At 36.5% G+C, this 20,136-nt stretch overlaps 1 protein-coding gene across 1 annotated transcript in view; it reads right to left on the reverse strand.

Moving 5' to 3' along the window:
* The window catches only part of LOC137240800 (serine-rich adhesin for platelets), a 160,289-nt gene extending 143,475 nt beyond the window's left edge, over nt 1-16,814 (reverse strand). The window contains 2 exon segments of the mRNA XM_067767559.1: nt 11,575-12,269; nt 16,605-16,814. Coding sequence (XP_067623660.1) covers nt 11,575-11,777 — 203 coding nt within the window. The 5' untranslated portion in view covers nt 11,778-12,269; nt 16,605-16,814.
* Between the last annotated feature and the right edge of the window lie 3,322 nt (nt 16,815-20,136).

Below are 20,136 nucleotides of genomic sequence, written 5' to 3' on the forward strand. Positions count from 1 at the left end.
AAAAATAATTTTTTGTGCTTCAACATATTTGGTATCTATCACAAAAAAATGTAAATTTTTTAAAAATCACTGAAACCCTTGATCATCGTTTTGCCGACAAAATTCCGACTAGGAAAAACTTTACACCCCCCACACCCCCCTCGGGACGCACCTGACGATAGCTTCACTATTTGAACTCAGACTGACCAAAGCTTTGTTTTTCGGAAAGTCACGGATATTCTGTATAAAATAGCGTTATTCATTTGTGGATTTGTTGTGCAGTTTAGATTTAATTCGTGGAAATATAGCGACACCTTTTGCGTTACCATATGGTAATCGTGGGTTATTTCGGGTTAATATGGTAGGTGTCAAACTCATTTTTCAAAGTTTTTTCCAAAGTTATATTTTGCGTCAAAAAACCAATCCAATCACCATTTTTCATCCCTTTTTTCGTATTTGGTATAGAATTATGGCATTTCTTTCATTTTTCGAAATTTTCGATATCGAAAAAGTGGGCGTGGTCATAGTCGGATTTCGCCCATTTTTAATACCAAGATAAAGTGAGTTCAGATAAGTACGTGAACTAAGTTTAGTAAAGATATATCGATTTTTGCTCAAGTTATCGTGTTAACGGCCAAGAGGAAGGACAGACGGTGGACTGTGTATAAAAACTGGGCGTGGCTTAAATCGATATCGCCTATTTTCACAGAAAACAGTTACCGGCATAGATTTATGCCCTTACCAAATTTCACAAGGATTGGTAAATTTTTGTTCCACTTATGGCATTAAAAGTATTCTAGACAAATTAAATGAAAAAGGGCGGAGCCACGCCCATTTTGAAATTTTCTTTTATTTTTGAATTTTGTTGAACCATATCATTACTGGCGTACTTATATACTGTAAAGATATTAAATTTTTTGTTAAAATTTGAATTAAAAAAAAATTTTTAAAGTGGGCGTGTTCGTCATCCGATTTTTCTAATTTTTATTTAGCGCATATATAGTAATAGGAGTAACGTTCCTGCCAAATTTCATCATGATATCTTCAACGACTGCCAAATTAAAGCTTGCAAAACTTTGAAATTACCTTCTTTTAAAAGTGGGCGGTGCCACGCCCATTGTTAAACATTTTACTAATTTTCTATTCTGCGTCATAAGGTCAACCCACCTACAAAGTTTCATCGCTTTATCCGTCTTTTTCGGTTTTTCGAAATTTTCGATATTGAAAAAGTGGGCGTGGTTATAGTCCGATTTCCTTCAATTTAAATAGCGATCTGAGATGAGTGCCCAGGAACTTACATTCCAAATTTCATTAAGATACCTCAAAATTTACCCAAGTTATCGTGTTTACGGACGGACGGACGGACGGACATGGCTAAATGAATTTCTTTTTTCGCCCAGATTATTTTGATATATAGAAGTCAATATCTATCCCGATTAGTTTATGCCGTTACGGGGTACCGTTATGCGAACAAAATTAATATACTCTGTGAGCTCTGCTCAGCTGAGTATAAAAACATTAGTGTTTCACACTTACACGTGATCGAAATAGCGTAAAGAGATTAGCAGCAAACAAGCCACCATACGAGCATGACATCCGTTCCTTTGTGCGCATATGTAGGAAGATACCTACACTGAAGGGAAGTTAGTTACTAGTTCTAAAAATTTCTGTTTCAGAACTAGACTGAAAGTACCAAATAAGTACCAGCTCCATAGTAACTAGATTTTTTGTAATTCAAAAATCGGCTTCCAATCGCTTACGGTCGAGTATTCTCTGTGTAGCCAATGAACATCAGTTTAGTCGTAAGCTAATGTGAAAAGACGACAAGGTGAGAAAACTTTGACATAATCAGTTTAAGGGCCAACGTTTGAGGGACTTCATCGGCAGCATCTAACCAACATAAGCTGTGGCTGCACGCACTGCGCTCTTCTGTCTTGGACCAAGCGGGTCGACTTATACAAACGTTTGGATATCATTATAGTTCAGTGGTAGACCTAACTGCACATTAAGAAATGTCTTATACCCGCTATACTTGAAGCTAAGATTTAACAAGTAAGGAAGTCTAAGTTCGGGTGAAACCGAACATTACATACCCAGCTGTACACTTGAAATGCTGTTGTTGTTTGTTTTGTGTGCTTAATAGTGTTACAAGGCTGCGCATTAATACATATAGCATACATATGGTTCTATTGTGAACTAAGTATTCTTCGAGTTATGGCTCCCGAAACATAGAGAATTGCTTAGTCATAAAAGGGGCGGTGCCACGCCCATTTTTTTAAATTTTAAGTTTTTCTTATTTATTGTTATAAATCATCAAAATCAACAAAATTAGATTGCCACTTATATCTTCGTACTCTATTTCTGGCTCTGTCCTCAGTTCTAGTTATAAAATCAAAGACCTTGGGGTTGTTTTTGACTCGAATTTCACGTTTATTGATCACTTGAATTACATCATACCTAAAGCATATTCCTCTCTAGCTTTCATTAAACGAAATAGTTCAGAATTTAAGGATCCTAAAAAATTACTGCTTAGTACACTGAAAGAAATGGTGGTAGTAAAATCAACAAATCGGTTCTGTTGTTCTTGACTTAACGGAGATTCGGTGAAATTGATCGAATTATGGTTAATTTGACCGAGTTCTTTTTCAAGCGAACAAAATAGTTTAGGCATTTCAACAGAAGAGAAATTGTCGCTCTTAAGTTACCAAAATTCTGTGAAATTGACAGATTTCTAATCAATCTAACTGATTTTTTTGTTAACACAACTGATCTCACTGGTCATTTCAACAGCGATCAACAGTCAATACATGAGCAAATTTCAAAGAGAATTTTACGCTCACTGCGCTCTCTACTTTGTACTTATGTATGCTGTGTACTATATGTATGCACATATTTACGTATGTATATGGCGGCCGCCGTGGTGTGATGGTAGCGTGCTCCGCCTACCACACCGAAGACCCTGGGTTCACACCCCGGGGAAAGCAACATAAAAATTTTAGAAATAAGGTTTTTCAATTAGAAGAAAATTTTCCTAGGCGGGGTCGCCCCTCGGCACTGTTCGGCAAGCACTCCGAGTGTATTTCTGCCATGAAAAGATCTCAGTGAAAACTCATCTGACTTGCAAATGCCGCAACCTAGGTACTTTCGTACAAATCTGTCGCAACAACTTTTTTTGTTCATTTGACTACTAAAACGGTCAATTACGAATCAACGATTTGCGCGCAGTTGATTCAATATCTTGTTGCGATGGATAAAAATTAACAGAAATTTCGGTTGAATTGACCCGTATTTCGGTTGATTTTACCAGACTTGAACGTATACAAAAAAGGTTTCTAAAATTTGCATTTTCCAGTATTAGGTTTAATATGCCTATTCCGTCTTATGTTCCGCGGTGCAGACTGATCAGTCTGCATGCTCGTGCCAGTAGGCGATTGGTATATGGCTTAGTTTTTATTCGAGATGTTCTCAATGGGACTATTGATTGTCCATTCTTATTGCTTTGTATTAAACTCAATGAAAACCAGGTATGCTCAAAATGAACCAATTATCAGACTACTAGCGGAATTTAATTTGTTTTGTAGAAAAATAAATTTAGATATGTTTGTAAATCGCAATGTATTTAAAGAAAAACTTTGAAAGTACTATTTTTAATATAATTAAAACCTATGTACGTCGTAGGCTGTAAGGTTTCTAAACCATAGACTTAATAAATAAATAAATAAATAAAACTGATTTTATCACTAGTGGGCGCTGCCACGCCCATTTAAAAAAAAATTTTCAAATTTTTATCAAGATCAGTCCACACGTCAAATGTCAACATTCTAGGTGTATTATTTACTAAATAATCTGGTTTTTTGTTATATATAAAAAAAGTAGGCGTGGTTATCATCCGATTTCGCTCATTTGCAATACCAATCTATTCTGGGCCCAGATAAGCTCGTGTACCAAATTTGGTGAAGATATATCAATATTTACTCAAGTTATCGTGTTAACGGACAGACGGACGGACAGACGAACGGACATGGCTCTATCAAATTTTTTTCGAAATTGATGATTTTGATATATGGAATACTATATCTATCTCGATTCCTTTATAACTGTACAACCAACCATTATCCAATCAAAGTTATAATACCCTGTGTACAAGTACATCTGGGTATTAAAACACAACACACTTAGTTTCAGCCAAGCATGTCCATAGCCTATCCAATGCACATGAGTACACATGTCCGCAAGAAAGACTGACGGAAGGGGAAGTAGGTTCTACATTACTACTATCATCACATAAGTACAACAGTTTGTTCTCATCACACCTGGATGAAAAATATCGCAGCGACTAAGGTGAGTTTATATACCCTTAAGAGTTCTTAGAGAGATTCAGATCTCAGTTTATTTAGATCTCCAAATATGTAGTTCCTGTAACTATTTGGCAAACACTTTCCACAAGAATATACTTTTTGCCAAAAGCCCTCAGGCAAGAGATATTATAAAGCCTACTTAAGCAAAAACAAAGTTTGTGCGTGGTGTTTGATTGAACAAAAGCCACAAATCGTTCTAACGTAATTGAAATCAGCTTTCGTTTAACGCTCAATTAACATTGAAAAACACTTATAGTAGAATTATGAATTTCCTTACATACATACATATGTGACTACATACTGCATTTCGTTTGTTCGTGCCTCAGGCATTTTCTCGACTCATGAAGTTATAAATTACATAATTATACGCATGTGCAGTTAAAAGGTGAGTATACACACAGTGAAATATACCTGACCATAGTTAACAAATTTTAAAGTGGTCTAATACTTAAGAAATTTCCTGCATGCTAAGCTTATTACACTTAGTAGTATACGAGTCTATTCTTGTAAAGTGGTAACGTGAGAACAATGCAGAACCACTCGTCGCTAAAATTTTTTTTAATTAAAAAAAACTCTTTTGGAGGTATAGGTGCAGTAGCGAACACGAAAATAGCAGTGGAAATTTTTATAAAATTTCGTTAATAAAATTTTTTTCTTTATATTCGATAGTTTACTAATCTGAAAACTGAAACTGATTTCAAAAACGTTTTCAAAAAAATTCGAAAATTGTATGTAAATTTCGAATTATTTATTAAGTTTTCAGAATTTTTTGAGTATGCAGTTTTGTAACGCAATAAATTTTAGTCTAGTACAAGTTGTAAGTCTCTCAAAATTCAAATTGATTTTTGACAATTTTTTCCGGAGGGGATTTTCAAATTTGCATCCTTATTCAAAAAAAGGAGGAACATCTAAAACACCCTGTGGCAAAAAAAAAAAAAAAAAAATCAATGCGAATTTTAAAAAACTTATAACTTTTACTTTGTTAAGACTAAAATTTATTGAGTTATAAAACTGCATACTTAAAAAAATTCGTAAACTCTTAAAAAGAAGTTCGAAATTTTCGTAAAATTTTCCAGAATTTTAGAATTTTTTCGAAAAGTTTTTGAGATTGGTTTGCAGTGTTTAAATTACAAAATTTATAGAAGATTTTTCTTAAATGCTCGAAAATAAGAAAAAGAAAATTTAACTAACAAAATTTGAAAGAAAAACTGCCACAACTACTTTCGTGAAAATAATAAACAACTCAAATGAAATTTAATACTCCTCAAACCCGCCTCCCCTCTCATAAGCACTAGCTTTAAAAAAAAATGTATAGCTGATAAAAAATTGCTATTTATGTGCTTCAAGATAAGCGAAAACTATGTGGGCGAAGGGAAGGAGCGTTGTATCTTCCAGTTGGAATTGATAATGGACAAGTGACTAACTGTTCAATTCGTATGTCATGTTGTACTTATGTATGTAGTTGATAAAAGATTATTTTTTCTAAAGTTTTTAAACACTTTAACTTTTGATATTCAGCTAAACTTCTCCCTCTCATAAGCACGCAGTAGGCATTTAAAGCAAGTAAGGAAAGCTACGTTCGGGTGTAACCGAACATTACATACTCAGCTGCCAAATTACAGGTTACAAAACTTTTAAGTTACCTTCTTTTAAAAGTTGGCGGTGCGGTGCCCATTGTCCAAAATTTTACTATTTTCTATTCTGCGTCATAAGGTCAACCCACCTACCAAGTTTCATCGCTTTATCCGTCTTTGGAAATGAATTATCGCACTTTCTCGGTTTTTCGAAATTTTCGATATCGAAAAACTGGACGTGGTTATAGTCCGATTTCGTTCATTTTGAATAGAGATGAGATGAGTGCCCAGGAACTTACATACCAAATTTCATTTAGATACCTCAAAAGGTACTCAAGTTATCGTGTTTACGGACACACGGACGGACGGACGGACGGACATGGCTAAATGAATTTCTTTTTTCGCCCAGATCATTTTGATATATATAAGTCTATATCTATCTCGATTAGTTTATGCCATTACGGGGTACCGTTATGCGAACAAAATTAATATACTCTGTGAGCTCTGTTCAGCTGAGTATAAAAATTATGTACCAGATAGGATACTGCTTTTCGTGAAAGATTAGGACAATAACCCTAGTCAACGGAATTTATATAATAAAAGGTGTGATATTTAAAAATGTTCTGTTCTCTGTGAATGACTTCGGCCTATTGCATTAACTAGCGTTAAAAGCGAAAACAATGTCAGGCTACTTTGCGCTTTGGACTTACCTCTCTCGATAAAAAAAACATACTCTATATTAGGGCTACCACGCAGTAGCTCTTTGGCTCTATATAGCTCCCAACAACATCATTTTGACTCTGCTGGCTCCCATGACAACCAAATCGATTTCGTTAGTGTTACACTGAAAACAATCATGACATGCTTTGAAATTCAAAGGAATTTCAAATTGTAAATTGTCTTGGTGCCCGAAAGTGACACAATCAAACGAACGGCGCGAAAATCGATCAACATTGCACTTGCTGCTGTTTAATTGATTCATTTATTTTTAAAAAGGGCATGTGTCCACATTTTCAAATTGTTCAGCGGACACAAAAAACAGAAATAAAATTAACCAATTTCAAAGCAAATGCAAAACTCCTCGAGATTAAGCCACTTTGCAGACATTCACTACCGCTGACATCCCATTGGTATCGATTTCTAGAAGTTTGGCCCATAGATGTCAGCTGCCGTTTTTCCGTCATCATGTTTTGATACATCCGTGAACCAGATCTCTGAGTCAGGGTCAGTACATGGATTGCTATGAATTTTGTTTGGTAAAAACCAAAAATAGTTCAAGTCAAGTTTGATCTTAAGAGACTTGTTAAGAGCTCTGTTGTTAGCAGAGTAGATTTAGGTGGTGAATTCAAGTTCGGTATGCTTTACAAAACCTGCGTATTGTAAAATGTCTCACGGAGAGTACACTCTTACTGTCACATAGTGGTATCACCTTTTTGCTTATTTTTCATTTAAGACTTAATCCTTATTAAATAAACAACAAATATAAATTGGGTGTGATTGACAAACTTCTTCTATATAAGGTCTGTTTATACATATTTACTATACATATGTATATATACATATGTACGCGAGATACTGGTTTATTGGTATATATGTTTCTTTTTACGAATGCTATCTTTTAATTAATCGCTATATCAAGCTTATCAAAATTGGAACATTTAGATAATCAGAGTTAAGTATACAGACTTGGCATGAAACATAAAATGACTCAATGACTATTTAAAAGAATTAAAATAAAATAATTAAAAAAAAATTTTTAGTTAAACGGTTTTATTGAAAACAATACTTACATGAAATAATAATAATACGAAAAGCTAGAAAATAATTAGGTAGGTCCTAGGTACTAGTCATCACACTCCTTATCCAATCTAGGGCGTTGATCAGACAATTAAATAAAAGCGTTGGGCGCGTGAAATTTCTAAAAATGTGAGGCGTAGCATAACCTGATTAAGGTTCAGTTGGTTTTACTTATGACTATCAATAGAAATATGACGCGTCCAACGCTTTTATTTAATTGTCTGATCAACGCCCTAGATTGGATAAGGAGTGTGATGACTAGTACCTAGGACCTACCTAGTTATTTTCTAGCTTTTCATATTATTATTATTGCATGTAAGTATTGTTTTCAATAAAACCGTTTAACTTAAAAATTTTTTTTAATTATTTTATTTTCAAGTTTTTAGTCTTTATTTAATTGCCTATTATTTCTCATTCTATTTAGTTCATTTAGTGGCTCATTACTACAAGGACTCTTTCCTGACAATTTTACAACCTAAGTCCTCAATACATAATCCTTCCAAAGACTTTACTCGACTCTGCGCCACGTATGCTTGTCCCTCCTCCAACTCCAAAATATTTTGATGTCACTTCTACTGGACTGTATTCAATATTTGTTCCAAATATTATGTGTTCTAAATATGGACCAAATCAAATCGGACCACAAATACGATTTTTGTGAATATCTCGATCCTTGCGCCACTTAGCGGCGATTTTTTTTGATAGGTCGCTTTCTATTCTTGTATGTATTATGTGTTCCAAGCATGAGCCAAATCGGACCACAAATACGATTTTTGTAAATATCTCGATCCTTGCGCCACCTAGCGGCGATTTTTTTTTCGTAAGTCGCTTTTAATTCGTGCATGCATTATGTGTTCCAAATATGAGCCAAATCGGACCACAAATACGATTTTTGTGAATATCTCGATCCTTGCGCTACCTAGCAGCAATTTTTTTCATAAGTCCCTTTTTATTCTTGCATGTATTATGTGTTCCAAGCATGAGCCAAGTCGGACCACAAATACGATTTTTGTAAATATCTCGATCCTTGCGCCACCTAGCGTGGATTTTTTTTTCGTAAGTCGCTTTTTATTCTTGCATGTATTATGTGTTCCAAATATGAGCCAAATCGGACCACAAATACGAATTTTGCGAATATCTCGATCCTTGCGCCACCTAGCGGCGATTTTTTTCATATTATTGCATTGTCATCGGGTTTTGAACTATATTCCAAGTTTCAAGCTTGTAGCTTATCGGGAAGTTACTTAAATTTCAATTACAAGATTCGTTCACAACGGCGGTGAGGCCGTGCATGCGGCCTGCCTGTCAACTCAAGCTAAATAAAACCGTTTAAAAATAGCAGAAGTACTATACACGATCTTAACGATTTTAACAAACAAGTGCAGACTTTTTCGAGATATCTCACACTTTTGCGGCTTTCACAGCAAACCATGTCATATTTCTTTTTATATCCTTTTACTGAGTAAATTCTTTGGTAAATGACCAGCTCATGCTCTAAAAGCGCTGTGAGAACTTATTCTAAAAAATGTCGAGCTTTTTTAACCGGATTCTCCAATAATTGGTCCGTTAAAAAAAGCAACTACAAACAAATCCTAGAAGATGGCGTTTTAAAGTTGGTAGCCGATATAGGGTGATATTTCACTTTGGCTTCTGTTTTTGTTCTTGTTGTTGTAGCGATAAAGACAATCCCCGAAGGTTTTGGGGAGCGTTATTGATATTGATGGTCCTTTGCCGGATATAGATTCGGTGCTTTAGGTAACAGTCAACAGCAAGGTAACAGCCCGACTATCTTGGAAACGATTTAATATTACTACATTGATCCAAACTGCCCACCCACCCCTAGTTCCATGAGGAATTTGGTGTCACTACAGCCTCGCCTGCTAAATATGTGTATAATACATTCATATTTGTAACAAGATTCGCTTCGCGTAGGTGAGTTTGACAATTGGATTGCGGAAGTGTGCTCTTATTACGACATGCGTGAGACTGGGACGATTTAAAACATACTATTTTAAAGCAGAAATCAGTGGAGACGTCTTTCCGTTCATTTGAGTCAGATAAGAAAGGAACAATTACAACTCGTCAAGCAGATCTTGAATAGTCCTCGTTTAGCCTGTTCGGGAATATTTGGGATAATTTTTTTGGCCATTTGTGGACTATCTACGGATAATTGCGGGACTATCTTCGGATCATTTCAGGATTGCTTTGAGGATAGCTCCGTGAATATTTTGGGATCATTTCAGTCCTATTCAGGGATTGATTTCGCGAAAGGTTCGGGGCTATTTGGAAATAGTTGCGGGATCATTACGAGATTGTTTTTGTGATTATTTCGGTAATGCTTTGAACAGTTTAGAGATGACTTTTAGACTATTTCGGTATTGTTTAAAAGTTAAATTCGGACCTACTTCGGGAAAATTTTCGAATTAGTTCCGGAGTGCTTTCGAATTAACTTCCGGATCTTTTCGGAACCGTACCGCGGTCCTTTCGAGACTATCTTTAGATAAATTCGAGTTACGTTCTGATCTTTTTCGGAATAGTTGCGAAACTGTTTCGATATGGTTTTTGTAATCGGAATAACTTCGGGACTATTTTGTTACTATTTAGGGCTAAATTCGAGCCTGCTTCGAGACAATTTTCAAACTATTTCTTAAGTGTTTTGACCTCGAATTCTTTTGAGAACCGTACTGCGATCCTTTCGAGACGATACATTCGGGATAGATTTGTAGCTATTTCGGTATGGTTTCCGGGAATGTCCGTATATCAGATCTGATATCCGATCTCTTGGAAATCGTAACGCGGTAATTTCGAGAGTATCTTTAGATAAGTTCGTAAAAGGTTCGTGGCTTCTTCGGGATAGTTTCGGTACTATTTCATAATAGTTTTTTAGCTAATTTCGAAGATGTTCGAGGCCATTTCGGGGTCCTTAGGACTATTTCGAGATTATTTAAGGTTAATTATGAAACAACTTCCGCAGTGTCTTCCCGAATTGGCTGGATTCCTTTCGGGACTATCTTTAGATTGATTTGGGATTGCTCTTGAATTATTTCGGGACGAGTCGCGAGAGTTTCAACATAATTTTTGAGACAGTTTCGGGACTGTTTTTGGAATCACTTTTATATTGCGATCACTTGAGGCATGTTTCTGGATTATTTTGGGACCGCATAGTGATCACTTCGGGACTATTTCGGCGGTGCGTTTGTAACACTTCAACCATCGTAGGAGTGCGGGTTGAAATCCCACTCCTGGGAGAAAAGGCTTTGAAGAGATTTACAAGGTATAATCGAAACAGCTGTCGCCTTGTCCGTCCTGATGTCACGTTGTTTAAATTTTTCCCAAATTATAAAATAAACTATTTCGGAACTGTTTAATTGTTTCGAAACTGTTTTGGTATCGTTTTGGAACCAGCTCTACCATTTCAAGATTATTTCGATATAATTTTTGATATAACTTCGGTTTTGTTTATCGGGATAGATACGCGACTGTGTCGGGCATCATTCGCATCATTTAGGCATAATTTTGAGCATCAACTAGGGACTATCTCCCTATCGTTTCATATTATTTTCGGGATCATGTCAGAACTATTTGAGGTTTATTTCGGGCGAGATAGTTTCGGGCTCATATCGGTACTGTTTGAGTTAGATTAGATGTTTAACTTTCTTCTTGCTGCCAGAGCCGCGGATAGAGGTTAGTATAGCTAGTGTTTTCCATAGCTTATTATAAGCTAGTTTCTGTAATTTAGTCATAAGTGTCTGTACTAAACATTTGTTACTAGACTAAATAAATAAATAAATATACATACATATGTACGCAAAAAAATGTATACATAAATTAAAAAAAAATATACTGATTAATTTTTCTTCACTTACCAGAAGAGTATTCTCAATGTATTGGCAATCAATAATGCAAGACAAACGTGAAGTGAAAATCCATCTGCATCTTGTGTTTTCTTAATCTCCAAATATTGTGGTACATATGGAATAACGCCACCAATCACCATAGCCGATGCAGCTGCACCGCTTGCCACATGACCGACAGTAATGCCAAGTTCATCATGAATAACCCAATCCATGTTGATCGTATATTAAATGCTGTACTTGTTGTTTTTTTTATAATAAAGACTATTAAGCTTGAAGCCGCAAGCAAGAATGTTATAAGTAGGGTTTATAACTGGAATTTTTATTTCTTTTTTCTTGATTAATGCACCAAAGAAGAACGGAAGCAATTTTGTTGTTCGTTGTTGATGTGAGGATTAAATATGTACGTACATATAATTTTATTTGATTATAAATAAATTTTTGCTAAAGTTTACAATGCTGATATAATTTGCGACTTAAAATTTAAATAGAATTGCAAACGGATGGATATGTTTGTTGTTGCTTTACATTTATTGATGATTAATTATTATTTTTTGTTTGTTTTGTAATTTGGTGCTGAAATTTTTATTTTTTGTTATTCGTTATTATTGCCCGAACGCGTTACTGGAAGTTCTGCCAACTGGCCTGAAGTCGCGCGTGCTTTTTTTTAACTTAGCTTTTGTAATTTAAACACGTTTTCAATTAATCTAGAATTAAGAGAGGCGAAAATTGTAAACATTTTTTATTTTTATTTTTTAATTCAATTGACTTGCATAAATATTCATAATGACGTTCTTTTCTTATTAGTATTTCTGGCGGATTAGTAGGGCTGGGACTATCCGCATATTTGAATATCCGGATATTCATACGGATATCCATTGACACGGATAAAATCCGGACGGCATATGCGGTTAATATTCGTTTGTGAAACTATCCGGATATCCGGATTTATGAAGATCGGTTTAATAACCGTACTTTTGGATATCCAGTGAAAGCAACAAATTTACGTACCATATATGTATGTTTATTTAACATTAATAACAATAAATACGTGGGGCATTTAAATAAATTAACAGTGAATACAAAAAAGGCTCGTATTGAGAAATATTTTCTTAATAATAATTTAATAATCTACAAACATATTTTGTGAATAATTTTTCAATGTTTGCTTCGTTCAATTCTGATATGCAGATATTCAACATTTATATTCCAGGATCCATACGGCATCCGGATTTTTCGTTTACGTATCCGGATATCCGCTGTTTTCCATTTACGAATCCGGATATCCGGATAGCCGGATTTTTTGCATAGCGATCCGGTTATTCGAATATCCGGTGTATACGGATAGTTGAAAATCCGGATTCAGTTGACAGCCCTAGTAAATAGTTTTACACCTTTCGTATGGAAGAAAATCTTAAATTGCATACTTAAAAAAATTCTGAATAAAAAATCTAAATTTCCATGCAAACTTTTCGAATTTTTGAAATGTTTCGAAAGCTTTTGACTTGCGAAGCTACAGTTACACAATTCATGAAATATTTTTTTTTAAATTATGGAAAAAGAAATATAATTAAAGAAATTTTATAAAAAATTGCCACTGCTATTTTCGTGTTCGCAGCTGTGGGTAAAACGGAGCGCAGAAAAATTGAAAGAAAAATGTAGACAGATGTAACTCAAAGAGCGACAGTTAGCTTCAAAACAACATCTTCTCTCCATTCAATAAATAGTTGAGTGTTTGAGTCGGGTTGGTGTTGTAATCGCAAAAACAATACCACAAGGTTCAAGTGGGTAGTGCACATAAGGGAACGCTTTTTTTGAACCCTAGTACCTTCGGGTCTTTGGATTCTAGTCTCCCTTTGACAGCAAGTGTACCCCTTCACCTGCTAGCGCTGATGTTGAGAACCGTGCTAGGTTGCCATACCTTAACTGTCTTCATTCTTTTAACCTTTGCGGATTGGGTCCAATACACTGCGGTACTAGATCCTAGCACGACTTCCTCGGCACCAATTGTTTTGACCCTCGGAAGTATCTTCCATTGCATCGGTAGGGCGTGTCACAATGTCCTGCTAGCGGTGGATCAAAACCGCGCTAACCTAGGGTGCCATTCCTTCACATTTGTTGTTGTTTTAACCTTTGCCGGATTAAATCCGGTACACTCCGGTATCAGCTCCTAGCCCGACTGCCTCAGCATCACATTGTTGAACCCTGGGGTGTGTATGTTTTAGTAGTATCTTCCATTACATTGGAAGGGCGCATAACAATGTAATGCTTGCGGTGAGGTGGGAGCCGCTCTTAGTTAGCCAGACTACCTCAGGACCAAGTTGTTTGACTCCTCCAGATGTGTATGTTTTAGTACCCTCTTACGACAGGCATGCTTAGCGTGGGAGTATGCTAAGCCCCATATCTATTGAACCACTTATTATACCTTATGAACTCAAGCCCAGAGATATCCGCTTGCTTAGGACAATACAAGAAGGAAAGTGCGGCAACTTCTTCACTGCCTTTGCCTGCAGTCCTACAAGTCTGAAATTACAGAAGGGTTTAAGAAACTGATTGATATTTGAGCGATTATATAAAGCAATCCTTAACACTGCTAAAAGGAATTGATTATTCGATTCTTGTGATTCAAGATGTTGCTAATTTCAATAATTGCAAGCACCATAGCTGCATAAGCCCGGTATTAACTTCGCCTATTTGAGGCGAATCTTGTTATGATGAATATGAATCAGTCCTTTACGGAGGGATGGAGTGTTATGTCCTCAGCGCGATCATATCAAATATTTCCCGATATCCTTCTGGAGGGTACCTTTGATATCGCCTGATTATCGTGAAAGGACATGTTGTTGTTCTTGTTGTTGTTGTAGCGATTAGGTTACTCCCCGAAGGCTTTGGGGAGTGTTATCGATGTGATGGTCCTTTGTCGGATACAGATCCGATACGCTCCGTTAACACAGCACCATTAAGGTGCTGGCCCGACCATCTCGGGAACGATTTATATGGCCACATTAAACCTTCAGGCCATCCCTCCCTCCCCACCCCTAAGTTCCACGAGGAGCTTGGGGTCGCCAGAGCATCGTCTGTTAGTGAAACGGGATTCGCCGCTCGAAGGTGAGGTTGACAATTGGGTTGGAGAAGCTATATATTGCGCTACACAACCCCATGAATCCCGTGAAAGGACATCCTTCATAGTTGTGACATCACTGCAGGGTTATATAGTTTGAGAAGGAAATTCGCTCTATTTGGTAACATGGCAATGGGGAACCTACGACTTCGTTATAATTACTCGCCCTGGCGGTGTATTCTCCGATTTTTCTTAGTAGATGACGCACTAGCGAATTTATACACATATCGCTAAAATCCATTGGAAAGCTTTAAGTATTAGCCATCTCATCAACGATTTTGTTCTACTTGAATATCACTATGACCAAAGACCCAGTGAAGAGAGATATTTAGAAGGTTTTAGGTTATTTGGGTACAAGGCATTTACCGTGAATTGAAACATATCCAACTCTCCGCAGGTTGGGTCAACAGAAACGTCAGCAACATTAGTCCTGCAAGGAACATTATGGAAGTACGTTTGATTATTTTAAAGCCTCGAGTTGTTTTTGTAGCGATAAGGACACTACCCGAAGGCCTTGTGGAGTGTTATCGATGTTGATGGTCCTTTGCCGGATGCAGATCCGGTACGTTCTAGTAACAAGCCCGACCATCTCGGAAACGATTTTTTTTTTTGCCACATGCGACCCTCTTGGCCATACCGCCCTCACACCCCTAGATCCATGAGGAGTTCGGGGCGTCAGAGCCTCGGCTCTTAATGAAACAGGTTTTGCCACGGATAGGCGAATTTGACAATTGGGTTTGGATAAGCTATATCTTGCGCTGGCAACCTTAGAGTTGCGCTACACAACCCCATGAATCTGGTATTTTAGTCGCCTCTTACGACAGACATACATATCGCGGGTATATTATGACCTCCTAACCCGCTGGGGGATTTATAGCCTCATTATACATCATATTTATCTTCGGTTTTTGCGGTGAAGCAGTGCAACTCGTTGGAACAGACCTGCTAAGAATCATTATATTTATTACGAGCCTAGTTAGATTAAAATAACATCTTATTAAAACTTTTTTGTGGTCCTGAAACCTTCACAACCCACCTCAGGTTAGGTTGGCAGAACCGTAAGCAGAAGTAAATATGCCTTTGAAACTGCTTAGGATTGTGGGAGCAAATTCGTTCCTGCAGGGCCTTTAGAATACTGCTGCAAGCAAACCTGCACAGAAAAGATCTGAACATTTGAGTTGTGATATCGGAGTAAAATTTATGACCGGGTAGCTCAGCTTCTTTTTGCTGGGTAAATTGTCGTTTGCAGTTTTAATGATTTTGACATTACCCTCTCCTTCTGTGAAAAAATAAGGTCGTAAATTGCGCTTACAACCAAGGTTTGATGTACACAACCCCTTGAATCTAACAAGCTTTCTTGTTGGTTCTAAACTCAGACAGAATATCTTAAAGCTTCTATTTGGGAAATACTATCGTCGATGCATAAATTTGTGAAATGCCGTTGGGTTAGTCCTTGGAGAGCATAGGAATTTGGTATTAACTTAAAGGAAGCTAATTTAACTGCTTGTGCAGTCAAGATAAATTTGCTCATATTCACTAAATTTTGCTACGCCACGAAGATTTTATCGAGCTCTTGCACACAGTGATGATATTCACTATTGAATTTTCCATTATGCGTGCCTTTATGCACACACATATATGTATGTCTGTATGAATACTCTGCCAATGGATAGAGAAGCACGCAGTACTTATATAGGAAAACCCTTGTTTTATAGATTCACTTTTTCATGGTTGAGTTTCCATTTTCTCAACATTGCAGCACACAATTTTCCAATTTTCTCCTATACATAAAATATATATATATATTATATTGCTTTATGTATTTCCCTAAACACAATATACACACTTTGGCCCATGATGGAATTAATAAACTTGCTTTCGCCAACTTTTAATTGATTAATACATTATATTCACAACAAACCCTCGCTTTTCTCGTATTGTTTATATTCGTATTTGTTTTTTCAAAGCTACTGAAATTATCCATCTTTGTTAATCCAAATTCACTTTAATAAATTTTAATTTACTCACACACACATTAATTAAGATTGTTTTATGGAACCATGACGCGCTCGCAGACGTCTATTTCTCATTCTGGTTCAAATTTTTCTGATTCTGATTAAAATCTGAAAAGTGCCAGCGGAAAAGTTTTTTTTATTATTTTATTTTGTTGAAAGGAAATGTCAAATCGACGTATGTCATACAAAAGGCATTATAAATAAATGTCATGTTAGGAGGATACTTTAATACGAAAGGCTGCCAGCATAGCTCTATTATTAGTTGAACCATGGCTGCCATACTCATTTTGAGGTCAATTTGTTTCATTAAGGCCCGGTTTTTCAGTACAGTTTAAACGCAGTGTGTCAGTTAAACTACGCTTAAACTTATTATCTAGTTTTTCAATCTATTTTAACTGAAGTTTAAGCTGATCTTATGCGGCCGATCTGACAGGGTTAAAGTCTAGTTAACCTATCACTTATTTTCGTTTGTGGGCAATGACGTCGAATATACCCAACACGCATTTTGGCTTAAGTACCACTACTGCTCATGTTTATAACAAGGCAAAATTTATTTCAAAACAGTAGCCGTGTTTTTTAACACGCGTATACGTTTCGTTTGGGCGTGAAAAAAACGCCTATCCTCGCTTAGATAATGCTTAGGAGACCCATCTAGCGGCTGTGGCTAAACATCTAGCTACAGCAACAGGGTGTACCGAAAAGCGGAGACACAACGCTCTGATGGCCATAGGGTATAACATATATCTGAATCAGTTGCGATGAATTGTGGACACACATAGAATACATAGAATTAGTGTAGAGGGTGAAACAAAGACACATATTTCAGTTACATCTGAGTATAATGCGTATTGAAATTTAGTAGGACAAAATTTATGCGCAGCAATTTCAGAGATGTATTTAAAGTTTGTTGCTTAGCAGTCCATATAAAGTTTAAGCATAAACGGATATACGCGTGTTAAAAAACACTGCTAGTATTCAACTTTGAGAATCATAACGTTCTGAGCCAAAAAGGATACTTTTTATAAAGGAAAAAATGCTTTATTTGATTAAATGCTGATTACTTAGGTTAAAAAAAATATGGCTCCCAAATTGTATTTATGTGTGGTTCTCTCACTAGACTCAAATATAAGATTATAATGCTACAGTATTTTCAAGAAAATAAAATATGTATAACCTATTTTTAATTATTAGCGCTTCTTTACTGCTATCAACCAGGTGTTTATTTCTCACAATTAACAGCTCTTGGCTTTGGTGGTACCACCTCGGGGAAAATTTTTTTTTCAACCTACCTCAACTCGATATCCAAAGTAGGATATAAACTGGAGAAATGTATTGGATATGCATTTGAAATCTGTGCATTTCACAAAATCTCTCAAGGTCGGAAAATAATTTGAGAATGACGTTGGAGGTCAACTCGAGAACTATACATTTTTAATTTCTGAAAGGTTGGATGGTGATTGGAGAATGAAGTGGATATCAATTTGAGAACTGTCTGGTTTGGATAATAGATAAACCACTGCACAAATTAACCAGTTTCAAGGTGGTCAATATGAAGACGTTTAAAATATTTATTTATTATTTGTTATATTTAATTTAATTTATTAATATTAATGTTAAATTTTTATAGCTCATGCTATACATGACTAGCACTGTTAAATAATTTGTCAAATTGTTGTGCTAGGAACAAATTTTCAAATAAATACAAATACAAATTAAATACAAAGCGGACTGCGAAAATCTTATCACAATCTTTCAGAATCACGGTGGGAACGATTGCTTTCATAAAGTATTGCGTCCTCTCGCATATCTATTCTCTTTGATATATCTATTCTCACAAGAAAAAGTTCTATTTAACTAAATAATAGTTAAAAAAAAACTAAACAAACACGCTTTTATAGCAAACCGAACTAAAAAATAGAAAATAATTTTCAATTACAAAGAGTTTATATAACAGTAGTACAAGGTCAAACAATCGTTTATAGTTAATGACTTCAAAATAAAATTATAATAAAATTTAAGTTATTAACAGAATAATTTAATTCACAGTAAAAAGCGTGGGGTGCTTGATATTGAATGTAACAATCATTCTATTGGCAACTATCTGAGAGGAAAGATATGAAATGTAGTCAAATGCACCCCACGCTTTTTACTGTGAATTAAATTATTCTGTTAATAACTTAAATTTTATTATAATTTTATTTTGAGGTGGTTAACTATAAACGGTTGTTTGACCTTCTGTTACTGTTATATAAACTCTTTTTAATTGAAAGTTATTTTCTATTTTTTAGTTCGGTTTCCTATAAAAGCGTGTATTTTTAGTTTTTTAAACTATTATTTATTTTTAATTTTTTATTTCAAGTAATTTTAAAGTTTTAGTCGAGAGTGATGAAACCTCGAAACGCTAGCGGTCCATGGATGAATCCAACCGCACGGCACCGAAAAGGCCCAAGACGCAGGGAGGCTGGACGCGGTCTTTCGCCGAAATTGCCAAAGGTCGGCAGATCATTGGCATTATAGACGTGCGCAGCGAAGATGGCAGGATCCCGAAACAACAGTGGAAGTGGATCGAGGCCGCGCTCGCTACGGTGGCCGCTAAGGTTAAGAAAGACAACCTTGGTCCACCGCCATCTTACACCGATGCAGGGTGGTTCCAGGGCAATGTCAAGCTAATTGCCTGTGACGACGCCAGGACGGTAAACCTCTATGGGGCCGCTGTCACGCTAATAGGGTTGGTATATCCGGGCGCGCGCCTCAAGGTAGTGGAGGCGCGTGATATCCCCTCACGACCAAGGGCTAGAGCCTGGGTTCCAGTGACGGCAACGGACCCAGCTGACATTCTGGAGCTGCTCCAGGAGTAAAACCCGCCACAGGTTTGGAAGTCAACCCGGATAAAACCGAGCTTGTCCTCTTCACGAGGAGGTACAAAGTACAAAATCTTATACCGCCAAGTGGAGCGATCTAAGAAGGCAGCAGCAGAGCTGTTCACATGAAAGAGGGCAATTGGCACCTCCTGGGGATTCTCCCCTAAGGTGACCTACTGGATTTACACAGCCATTTTGCGCCCGATTCTTCTTTATGGTGCCTTGGTCTGGTGGCCTGCACTAGCTAAAAGTACCTATCTTAAAATGTTTCAAAAGATGCAACGGAGTTCGGAGCTCTGCATTACCGGGGCTCTCGGCTCCACTCCAGATTCCGTTACATATATACATGGATACATAGATAGATACAGGCCAATCTAATAAAAGCGTGTTAAAAAGGGCTCCAGTATGCTCTTTCGTAGATGTGCCATGCATCCACTTCAATCATTAATAAAGGAATGCGTTTTTCGCATTATGTGCAAGGTTTCAAATCTATAGTCATTTGGGGTGGTCATAAGTTCATTTGACCTTATGTCCGTTAACCTTATGTCACCCCACCATCACATTATTGCATTGTCAT

Source organism: Eurosta solidaginis, chromosome 2, assembly GCF_040869045.1.
Source record: "Eurosta solidaginis isolate ZX-2024a chromosome 2, ASM4086904v1, whole genome shotgun sequence".
Taxonomy (NCBI): domain Eukaryota; kingdom Metazoa; phylum Arthropoda; class Insecta; order Diptera; family Tephritidae; genus Eurosta; species Eurosta solidaginis.